At 41.6% G+C, this 12,143-nt stretch overlaps 1 protein-coding gene across 1 annotated transcript; it reads right to left on the bottom strand.

The window, feature by feature from the left end:
* Positions 1-2,316: 2,316 nt before the first annotated feature.
* Positions 2,317-8,139, bottom strand: LOC118394857 (phosphatidylinositol 3-kinase regulatory subunit gamma-like). The gene is made up of 7 exons (XM_035788455.1): positions 7,761-8,139; positions 6,028-6,422; positions 5,566-5,834; positions 5,192-5,368; positions 4,763-4,837; positions 4,388-4,558; positions 2,317-4,177 (listed from the first exon to the last, which is right to left on the bottom strand). Exons 1-7 carry the CDS (start codon positions 7,777-7,779, stop codon positions 3,871-3,873), a joined length of 1,413 nt encoding a protein of 470 aa, XP_035644348.1. The 5' UTR covers positions 7,780-8,139; the 3' UTR covers positions 2,317-3,870.
* Between the last annotated feature and the right edge of the window lie 4,004 nt (positions 8,140-12,143).

Genomic DNA, 12,143 nt, shown 5'->3' with positions numbered 1-12,143 from the left:
CTAACAGGACAAAGGTTAAGTTGGAGGTGTAATCAGAGCTGCCATTCTGTCACTTTCAGTGTTGCAGTGCAAAGTAAACCTGTGCAATCTGTCTCTGTGAATTGCCTACTGTCCATTTTCTAATCAGGAACAGACACTGACACACACACACACCCTGGTAGTGAGTCAGCAGCTCACAGACGCCACTGCATCTGGTCCATCCATCCAGCCAAGAAGGCTGTCCTGTCCTCTCTATGCTGCTGACTGACACAGTTTTCAGTGTTCCGCTTCCATAAGTGTGAGAATTTAGCATTTTTCAAACACCTGAAACCACTTTTCCCTGCAATCTAGAGCCATAATCATTATACTTAATTGTATGTAAAAAAAAAAATATATATATATATATATATACAAATATATTAGTTTTATATATATATTATATATATATATATCAGTACAAGTCAAAGGTTTGGTTTGGACACAACTACTCATTCAAAGGTTTTTGTTAATTAAAAAAAAATAATTTGAGATTCTTCAAAGTAGCCACAGTTTGCCTTGATGACAGCTCTGCACTCTTGGCATTCTCTCAACCAGCTTCATGAGGTGGTCTCCTGGAATGCATTTCAATTAAAAGGTGTGCCTTGTTAAAAGTTAATTTCTGGAATTTCTTTCCTTCTTAATGAGTTTGAGTCAACCAGTTGTGTTGTGACAAGGTATGAGTGGTATACAGCCATATTATGGCAAGAACAGGTCAAATAAGAATAGAGAAAGGACATGCCAAATCCTTTCAGTCTCTTGAGGGGGAAAAAGTGTTGTTGTGCCCTTTTCACGACTGTCTCGGTGTGTTTGGATCATGATATTTTGTTGGTGATATGAACACATAGACTGACCAGATTAATCCAGGTGAAAGCTTTGATCCCTTATTGATGTCACTTGTTATTAAATCCACTTCAATCAGTGTAGATGAAGGGGAGGAGACAGGTTAAAGAAGGATTTTTAAGCCTTGAGACAATTGAGACATGAATTGTGTATTGTATTGAATTGTGTATGTGTGCCATTGGGCAGGGCAAAATATTTAAGTTTCTTTGAATGGGGTATGGTAGTAGGTACAAGGCGCATCAGTTGAGTGTGTCATGAACATGCTCAACAGTTTCCTGTGTGAATCAAGAATGGTCCACCACCCAAAGGACATCCAGCCAACTTGACACAACTATGGGAGGCATTGGAGTCAACACGGGCCAGCATCCCTGTGGAACGCTTTCGACACCTTGTAGAGTCCATACCCCGATGAATTTAGGCTGTTCTGAAGGAAATAGGGGTGCAACTCAATATTTGCAAGGTGTTCCTAATGAGTGAAGAAGAAAAGTAAGATCAGGTGGGACCATTCTAGCCAATGAGAGGGCAGATATGCGTGTGAACGACGGCACAACAAAGTCCAGAATGCCACGTGCATCTACTTATTTCAGTACATTTGTAACAGCCTAAACCTTCAGAAACTTCTATTCGATGAAATACGGCTTAAGTAATTCGACACTCTCTCATAGAACGCCATACAAAAAAGGGTTTATCTCACGCGGACAGATTTTGGGAGTAAATCCTCTCACTTCGCATCTTCCTCTGATATAAAAAATATAAACCCTGGATTGCTGATGCTATGTATTGGCCAATGAAAGGCTTTGAAGCCACTGGTTGGTCATATTGGCACTCCCCAGAAGAAGCAGTCCTCCATAGGAATGAATGGAATTCTACATTATTTCCATGAAATGTTTCAAGGACATAATGACATGTATTTAAGTATTTTTGTTGTTGTAATTATACTGTAAGGAAAATGATGACAATGTAATTCAAAAGTATGCATTATGGTGTCTGTCAAAGAATAAACAGCAAAAACAAATGTTGACATTAATAAATTCCAAAATATTTTTTTTACAAAGGTAGGAGAGTTCCAAGATGGAGGCGTGGTGGCTTCAAAACAGCGTTTTCCCCTTGTTTAGTCATCTGGTATATACTGCATATCAAATACTGGGTCCTACACTAATGGACCTGGGGTCCCGGGAATAGCGATTGCCAATTGGCTAATAAGATAACGATTGTCCCTATGTCCCCTCTCACTCTCATCACACCAGGATTTTATAGAGGGGTGAAAGGATGTCCTGCGGCTGGGTTGATGATCTGTCCCTAAGCAACTGCTCAGGTGAGAGATTTCACTGGTTTCAGGTGTTGCATACATAGAAGGATTGGCAGCACCATTTAAATCCTTCATAAATAGAAAATGTATTGTCATTGGTTGGTTGCATAAATAAACACTTGGAAGAAGTGGAACAAGGACAACGCAAGTACAAAAGAAAAACCCTCATCAGTTTATTGTCTTTCAGCAAGAAAAGGTTTTAATAATCTCATATTGCTTAACGTCGCCCAAGGAGTTTCCTCAATCCTCCCGTCAAGTTTTTAAGAGAGACTAAAACACCTTCCATCGAACCAACCACAAAAAAAAGTTTTACAGTATCTCAATACAAAGTGTCTATTGTCCTCAAACTTGACAAATGTGCCAAGAACAACATGGATTCCTTTCCTCTTAAGCTATGTAGGCCTATATGTCATGAGGAAACATTCAATGCCTGTATTGAGCAATGCCACAGTTCAAGTAGTAGAAACAGAATTAACACTTCCGCACCTCTGGCAGTTCACACAAAAACGTTCTTAAAAAGGTCACATCATCAGATGAATAACGCCACCAATCAAGAGTTAGTGCATTTCTATGGCAAATGCTGATGACCCCCGATAATCATAATCATTCAATTCTAACATTACAAATACTGTTGGATTGCACTTTCCTCAAGCTTTCATCTCCTGTGGCATATTTCAGAAAAAATATATATCTAAAAATACAAAAAGCTTATACTTTGAGTAACAGAATATAACGTACAGTCCATTTATGTTTTGATCAAGCACATGTGTGGTGTGTTTTTTCCCCCCATCACCATAAACTGAATTTTCTGGTCGGGACACATATTTTCTCACTAATAACAAGTGCTTTGGTTATTGGGTACAATATGTAGAATGTTGTTCTAAGAATATATTGAAAATTGTTTATGCTACATTCAGTACAGTAGATCAACTGATAACTGGGTTATAATTTGACAACAGAAAAAATCAGTGCTACTGTCAAATTGCGCTACATCAGTTCCTATAGTTGCATGACTACGTACTCAAATACTCAGAACGAGTTTGGTACGTACCACAGCTAGCTACGCCACCGAGTCAGCCATCTTGTTTTCCTGCACCATTATATTCTAAACCCACTTTAATGATCTGCCGTGCATGGACATCACACAAATTAACACGTATTTGAAAATACATCGTAATTCCAAGGTATTGGGTGTAGTACGGTCTCGTTTTATATTAGCACCAGTTCTTTGTGTTGTCAAAATGGGGCCCTGGAAGTCCAAATAAAAAAGAGCACCTGACAAATATAAACATATTATGATATAGTACATGTAGTCAATCATCCACTGGATGACCAGGCCCACTAATGAAAACAAATAGTATCCCATAAAAGAAAAGGTGAAAAAAATGGGTACAAAACAAACAAACAAACAAACAAACCAATAACAATAGCAAACAGAATCTTATAAAAAACAAAGTCCCAGCTGACATTCAAGTTCCGGTCAAAGTTCCAATCAAGTGAAATCACATTCACAAATCTGTTGGAATCATCCTAGTGCAAATCCGTAGAATAGCTTCAGTACGCAAACACGTCCGCCCCCTCAAGTTGCTTCACTAAAGCAAACACATTTGCCCTCAAGTTGCGTCAGTACGCAAGCATATCCGCCCTCAAGTTGTCCTACTAGGATAGCTACAGAACGCAAACAGGTCCCACAGCCGCCTAGTCTACATCTCTGGAGCGGCCGCGGGGAGTCCCGCGGGTAGTTTAGTAGAAGTCTGTAGAAGATGGTGTTCCTCTGTCTTTAGTCGCAGGCAATCCTCTGTGGCTGTGCGGGGCGAAGCTGACGAGACAGGGGTGACGTGGACGGGGTGCACCAGCCGGACGTCCAAGGCCTGGTTGTGCTGTGCCAGGGAGTTGAGGCGGTAGTGCAGAACGAGCTCCTTCAGAGAGCAGTGGAGGTCGTAGGGCTCAGCGAAGCCGTAACCACGTGGCGTGCTGTAGATCATGCAATGCTTTACTTCTTCATTCACACTGAAAGGTTACAGAAGAAAGATATGTTAGTACCAGTGTAGCAGCCGCTAAGCTTTGAAACATGCATCAAAGTGGAGTAACTGCTTTACAAGAGCCTATAAAGTAGAGCCATCTGATACGGCATAGCAGTATTCACATATTTTTCTTCATCTCCTTTTCCTTCATGACTATTTACATAATGTTCATTTCTCGCAGGAAGAGAACACTCACACCACAGAGCAAGCGTAGCAGCCCTGCTTGCTGCTCTCTCGGATCAGGAAGGTTCCGGTGGGTTTGTCCATCAGCATCTCCTCAGCCTGCGTCCTGCTCAGCTCTCCCACGAACCAGGTCCCCTCATCATGGTGCGCCAGCTTCTCCCGTTCCCCCTTCAACACATAGGTGCTGCACACACACCAGGGAGGACATTGTTAAAAACCTTTCATTGATACCAATCATTCATAAATAGTGAGCATACTATTTAAAAAAAAAAAAGTGTATTTGATCATTTCTAAACATGTATAAGCACCACAAGCATCTCTAAGCAAAAACGAAGTACAATTACAAAGTATTATAAGAATTTACAGGTCTATACTATGAAATACTTACTCATCACTGCTATCGTCTTGGATCCCCAGCCAATCGTTAATGCGTTTCTGTCGCACACCTTTGTGATTCAGCCAACTGAAAAACCAAGGGGACCAAAAAATGAATGTCTGTGCCAACCCACTGGGTACATCATTTCAATGTCTAGTTTTGATTACATTTTAGTTAAATTGTCAACCAACGTGAATTCGACATGAAATCAACAAAACATTTCACCATGTCATTGGATTTAGGTTAAAGGTTTGGTGAAAAAAAGACAAAATTCCCGTATGTTGTGTCAACGTCATCACATATATTTTTTGTTGTTGTTGAAATGACGTGGAAACAACATTGATTCAACTACTTTTTGCCCAGTGGGAAGGGCTTGAAAAAATCTACTTCATTAACAGTGATTGGAATAAAACAGAATAGAATAGAAGTATTGTAACTTACTTGAAGTACTGGTCCCTTATGTTGCGTAGCTCTATGAGGTCAGGCCTGAGGCTGTTGATCCTCCTGTCTGTCTCTCTATAGTCCTGGACCTGGGACCTCAAGTCCTGCTCCAGGTGGACCTTACTGTTGTAGATCTCCCCCAGCCGAGACTTCAGCTTCTCATAGTTCATCAGGAAGCTGAAAGGGCAAATGTCAATGGTCATAAGGGGTCAAAAGATGGGTCATGGGTCAAGCCACTGAGCTGAAACATAGCTGCATGCATGTTGGAAGGAGGAAACAACAAAGAGACATCTATCTATCCACACTATAAGCATATGTGGAGACTCCATGTCGAGAGACGTAGCGATGTTGCTGCCTGAGTTTGCCAGACTCACCTCTCCAGGTCCTTCTCTGTTCCCTCAGATCGACTGCTCCTCTCACACTCCTCCCCGTAACGCTCCTGCTCACGACACTGCTCCTCGAAGATCAGCATGGTCTCGTTGAAGGCATCTATCGCTGTTCTCTTCATCTGGATCTCCTGTGAGGTTTTACTGTAGGCCTCGTATAGACGGTCAAATTCTTGACTCTTCTCCTGATACTGACTGTGGTACTCCTGGAGCTTCCTGCCAGCCACGTCAACACTGTCCTCTTCCACCAGCTCATCCTGGGTACAGACAGGCAGACAAATGTAATACAGCAGACAACTAATTACTTGTCTGTGTATGACGATTATCTTCCATTTACTTAGGAAACCAAAGGCAAATTTCACTCCCTCACAAATTTCCATCTCAAAATGGACACAAACATTCTTGAGACTGAGGGTAGATGAGAGGTGTGGGTGGGTGTCTCCTGCCTACCTGTTGGAAGCGGGATACCGGGTGTGTGAGCATGACGTCAAGCACAGCGTTGTACTCCACCAGAGGATGGTGCTGGTAGTGCCAGATGAGCTCCACCACGGAGCTGAAGGTCAGGGGCTCTGAGAATCCGTACTTCCCCTCACGGTGGTAGATCTTTATCAACTTGCTGTGGCCGTCTTTCCTCAGCGTTAGCGTGAAGTCTCCTTGTGTCTTAGTGGAAGCGTCACGAACTAGGAAGGAACCGTCAGGTGTGTTGCAGAGCTTCTCGTTGACTTCCTCCCTGGAAATGTCTCCCCAGTACCACTCGGCATCTTGCAGGGGAAAGACTGGGGCTTCCCTGAGGCAATTGTGGCTCATGGAGGAGGTCATGGGCTTTGTTGACCTAGGAGGGAGAGCTGAGAGAGAAAGAGAGCGATCAGGATGACAGTTTCCTGAGATAATGATTAGTTTGAGAGGAAGTGAAATAACTGCAAACATAAACTGTCACCTCACTATCACCACCGGCAGACCCACAGCTGTTTAAATGAATGATTCCACACACAACAACCCCCCCCACACACACACCCTCTTTGCAAACTTGTCAGATCTCCAGACAAGCCTAGGCATGTCCAACATAGGTTCACTCACAAAGTTGGCTTTTAGTATTTTTTTCATGCAAGGGGAAATAGATTTCACACATTTGTCAACAAGTCTGAAAAACCACCAAAGAAACTAAAGCAACCAAATGTAAATGCTGCAAATTCAGCACATTATTACTCTGTCGGCAAAGTGCAAATGTAGGCATAACTTTAGATAGGGTCAATTGTACATCCCCTGGTTGTCTTGTGTCCAAAAAACCATCCATCTTCTGGAAGGACACTAAAGTTATGATCCTCTATAAAACTATTATATTTTTCCATATTGAGGCGAAGGACGATATTTGCGATGCTGAAAGCCTGGATTCCTAAACTGTATGACTTGTGACTGTACCCCAAGTCCTCACTCCAGAGGGTGTCATGAAGTAAAGTAATACACAAATACAGTATATGAAGAATAGACTTCATAAAAGCCCAAATATAAATATCATATTCTCTTTCTTTTACTTCAAGAAACAGTGGAAATTGTCCCTATTTATTTGACACCAGCCAGTTCTAAACATGCTATGGCTATGTCATTCACTGTAATCCCACCGAGACAGCTGAATTAAAAAAAAGACAATATGTGATAATAATAAATGCAATATCACATCAAGTAGCATACAGCCATCCATTGGCAGTTTCGAAGTAAGTCATGCGACAAGTTGCCTAGTCTGGTCTGGTAGGCTTTCAGTGGTTGCGCACGAATTAACTACGGTCGGCTACAGTAGACTAGAGAAAAAGGGGAACAAAGCAGTCATTTCATTGCGGCATTTCTTCTCCACTCAACATTGTTTACGCGCTGGTAAAACGCGTTATTATAACATAGTAATAGGTTAGAGAGAATTTCATCACCCTATGACCCAAAATACCATGTTTAATTTTGATAAATATATCTTTGTAAAGACAAAGCAAGACTGAGAAAGAGCGAATCCACCGCGTCAACGACAAAAGTATTACGTAATTGCCAAGCAGCGAATTGCGCTATGCATGCCTGGGCAAAACACATGGGGGGGGGGGACACCTGTGTGTGCACAACTGGTATTATGTCAACTTTCTATCATAAGCGGTTAATAAAATGTGATAGGCATTTTAACAGAATACAGATTCAACAAATACCTGGAGGTGCCTGATCCATTTCGACGTAGAATAGGATTTAAGAGGGATAAAACATCCCGTTCCAAACGTTTAAATTCCTAATCGTTTTGTGGGATACCTTTCCCTTTCTCACGATGCGTAAAAAATACAACTTTCTCTTGCACCAGAGTGAAGGGATCACAATGGCGATTCGTTTTAGGAGCCTATGCGTCCTACTTCAGATTAGACAGTTCAGTAGCAGAATTATTCATTAGTCCAGTTTGAGAGAATATCATCAACGCCAAACTCGTCATTCGTTCAATACATTTAATCACAAAAGCATTTCTGCAAAAAAAATGAAGATTGTCATTTCCAGCTAGGTTTTTCATTACTGCCGATCGGCTCTGCTCCAAACTTCGTCGCAGAGGCAGCGGTCAAGAGATTTTAAAGGGATCTGCAACATCATCTTGGGAGAAACCACCACGTTTAGAGGGAGAGCTGTCGTCACAAGACCGATTGCTTAATGTAGACAGACTGAAAATACATTTCTGATGTAAATATGAAATAGTATCATGTTGTCTTGTATTGTATTAATTGTAGCCTATATCTGAATGCAGGTTTTATAGACATACGATTATTGGTGAGGGATTTGTTTAATAACCGTTCACGTACACCCCTAAATGAAAAGTGGTACGTTCCTAGCCTGATCGTTTCATTCAAGGTTCTCAATGCAAGGTAACTGTAACTGCGATTAATTCGACGACACGAGATATGAATGAATATAACTGGCGAAGACACAAAGATACATGGTTTATTTTTTAAAATAATAATAAAGATAAGCACCATAGTGCCTAGTAGCCCTTTACACTCATACTCGCCTGTCATCGATGACTATTTTTATTTATTAATATAGAAACCATGTTGACCGTAACCCTGCAAAAAAGTAATTCCTAAACCTTTTTAATTTCCATTTGCATTAGAAAGCTAAGTATTTGTTTCTTGGGCTTCAAGAATGTGACTGCTCAAAGTGCTTTAGGCCTTGAAAAATAAATAATTGAACTGATTGAATGTAATGGGATATCCGTAAACAAATGCCCGGGTCAAGGCTATGACTGCGCCAGCGCAATGAGTAGAGCTTACTCAGGTGTTCAAACGCGCATATCAGACCGAGAGCCTAATGCTTCTCGGGTAGTTCTTTATGAGTTTTAGGTCCCTATTTAATCTGTAACGATGAAACGTTACAAATTCCGCGATATAAATGTAAAGGTAGTTTGCGATTGAGAAGAAATATGGAGCGTGTGAGGTGAATGCAGTCTCCGCTAAAGTAGGAACATTGCTTTTGCATTTCAATCATTCTTTAAAGCTAAACTTCCTGGTATAGATTGAATAGAGCCCTTAGTTTAGAAAACGATATCTCCACAGAGGCAACAGTTTCAGGGATGGTTAAAAACAGCATGCTTGCAGTAGCAACACCAGGGAAACTGGGCTGTTGGTAGTGGTGCTTTAAATAGGCCTACAGCAGTTCTGAAACATCTTTGATTGCGTCTTTCATATTTTCCTTAATTTGCCGGCCTCAAAACGTGCCAAAAAGAGATGAACTGTATAGGAAATAAATTGGCAGATGCAAACAGATTATCATCATTAGCAGACAACATTACTTGAGGGCTCAAACAACTCCGGTTCATTCTGGTGAACCTGAGTTTGAGTTATGTGGTTGCAATATCAACAGTTCCTTATCTCTGGTATATCTTGGCATACATCATTCAAGACTAAGTTTAAATTGTCTGCAGCGCAATGGACATATACCCTAATGCACAATGTCTCAGGTAAGGTATGCTCTACAACACATATGTCAGAGTCAAGGCCCGCGGGCCACATCCGCCCGCGAGAAGGTTTTACGGCCCCTGGGATGATCTTGATTTATTATTAGAACCGGCCCGCAGACCGCAGCAAGCCGGCAGCCCGCAGATCTTTTACACGCACCAATACTACATTTCCCACAATGCAACGGTGACGCACCGAGCAGTAGGCTGCTTCATTTCAATATTTATTGGCACAGCAGTTGTCAGCATCACAGTAAAATTAACTTTCAGATACCCATCAAAAATGGCAAACGGAAGGTGGACACTGAGAACCGGGGTTTCAAACAAGGTGGGAGTCGGAGTATTTGTTCACGGAGGTAGCTGGAAAACCTGTGTGTCTTCTGTGTGGAGAAAGTGTGGCGGTACTGAAAGAGTATAATCTGAGACGACATTATGAAACGAAACACGCGGACAAAAACAAGAATATGGACATGGAACAAAGGCTACAAAAGGCAGAGGAATTAAAACGAGGCCTCAAATCTCGACAGGCTCTGTTCAAAAAAGCCAAATCACAAGGCCAGGCTGCTGTCAAGGCCAGTTTTATTTTGGCAGAAGAGATCGCTAAATCAGCCCGGCCATTTACGGAGGGGATTTCATCAAAAACTGCATGATTAAAGTTTGTGACGAAGTTTGCCCAGAAAAAAGGCAACTCTTTTTAAATGTGAGTCTGAGCAGAAACACCATTGCCGAGAGAGTAGACCAGTTGTCCATCAATCTAAAAGAGCAGCTTGTGAAAAAGGGAAAAGATTTCATTGCATATTCCTTGGCTGTGGATGAGAGCACCGACATTTCTGACATTGCCCAGTTGTCAATTTTCATCCGCGGAGTGGACTCCAGCCTAAGCGTGACAGAGGAGTTTTTGGCTTTACGTCCTATGCATGGCACAACTACGGGGCATGATTTGTATGAAGAGGTGTCAAGATGTGTAAATGAGATGGAGCTGCCTTGGGAAAAACTCGTGGGTTTGACAACCGACGGAGCACCTGCGATGTGTGGACACAGGAGCGGACTGGTGGCGAAGATACGGGAAAAGATGCAAGAGGAAAACGCGACAGGTGAGCTGACAGCTTATCATTGTATCATACACCAGGAAGCGTTGTGCGGTAAAGCCTTGAAAATGGAGCATGTAATGAGCATCATCACGCGCACAGTTAACTTTATCAGAGCCAAAGGTTTGAATCACCGCCAGTTCAAGGCATTTCTGACGGAGTTAGAAACGGAGCATGGTGATTTGCCTTATCACACAGAGGTGCGATGGCTAAGCCAGGGAAAGGTGCTTCAAAGATGTTTCGAGCTTCGTGAGGAGATTTGTCTGTTCTTGGACAGCAAAGGGAAAGACACAACACAACTCCGAGACGAAATGTTTCTGTGTGAAATGGCTTTTCTGTGTGACATTACGAGTCATCTGAATGCAATGAACTTGCAGCTGCAGGGTCGGGATCGTGTCATCTCTGATATGTACAGTACAGTGAAGGCATTTAAAACCAAACTGACTCTGTGGGAGACGCAGATGCGGAAAGAAAATTTGAGCCACTTTCCCAGCTGCCAGACCATGAAAGAGAAGCTCTCTACCAGTGCGTTCCCGAGCGCACAGTTGGCTGATAAAATAGGTATGCTTGCCGCTGACTTTCGACGATTTGCTGACTTTGAAGCACAAAAAAGCAGGTTGGAACTGCTCGGTAACCCATTTGCTGTTGACGTGGAAAGCTCACCACCAAACCTCCAAATGGAGTTGATTGACCTCCAATGCAATGATGCACTGAGGGCAAAATATGCGGCAGTGGGTGCTGCGGAGTTCGCCCGTTTCCTCCCGACACAATGCCCCAGCTGCGCATCCAGGCTGCTCAAACGTTGTCTATGTTTGGCAGCACATACCTGTGTGAACAACTGTTTTCTTTGATGAACTTGAACAAAACATCACACAGAAGTCGACTTACTGCTGAACACCTCCACTCAATTCTGAGGATTTCCTCAGCTCAGAGCCTTACCCCGAACATTGATGAACTTGTGGAAAAGATGGGACACCACCAAGTATCACCCTCAACCTCAAACAAGTGAACATTACTGTGCAATCACATATTTAGAGTTTTTACTCAGTTCAAGTTTAAAAGTTAAAGTTTAATATTTGTTTTCACTGCATGTTACTTCTCCTTAAACAAAGTGTTGTTTTTGATTAATAGATTTTTGCACTTTATTTTATTGTATTTCAATCCAATTATATTTTAAAAATATTTCAGTTGAGTGGATGATAGAAAATTGCTATTATTGTTTTTTTCTTTGAAGTAAATTTAGCCCACTTTTGCTAAAATAGAAAATATAGGCTACTGATGGTGCCTTGAATACCGGTTTCTTTCATTTAATGTTCATGTTATGGGGATTTTTATATAAAGGAAATTTGTCTTTTGTGTCTGTTGAAAATTAAAGATTACTGACAGAGCCATAAGAAAATATTGCTTTATTTATCTGATCATATTGAAATATATTTGTTAGGTTTTCAGTAGGTTCAATTAGGTTCACTAGACTATATGCGTCATTTAAAAATTTTTCAATGAACATTCGAACA

Source organism: Oncorhynchus keta, chromosome 15, assembly GCF_023373465.1.
Source record: "Oncorhynchus keta strain PuntledgeMale-10-30-2019 chromosome 15, Oket_V2, whole genome shotgun sequence".
Taxonomy (NCBI): domain Eukaryota; kingdom Metazoa; phylum Chordata; class Actinopteri; order Salmoniformes; family Salmonidae; genus Oncorhynchus; species Oncorhynchus keta.
This window is presented reverse-complemented; position numbering and strand designations above follow the sequence as displayed.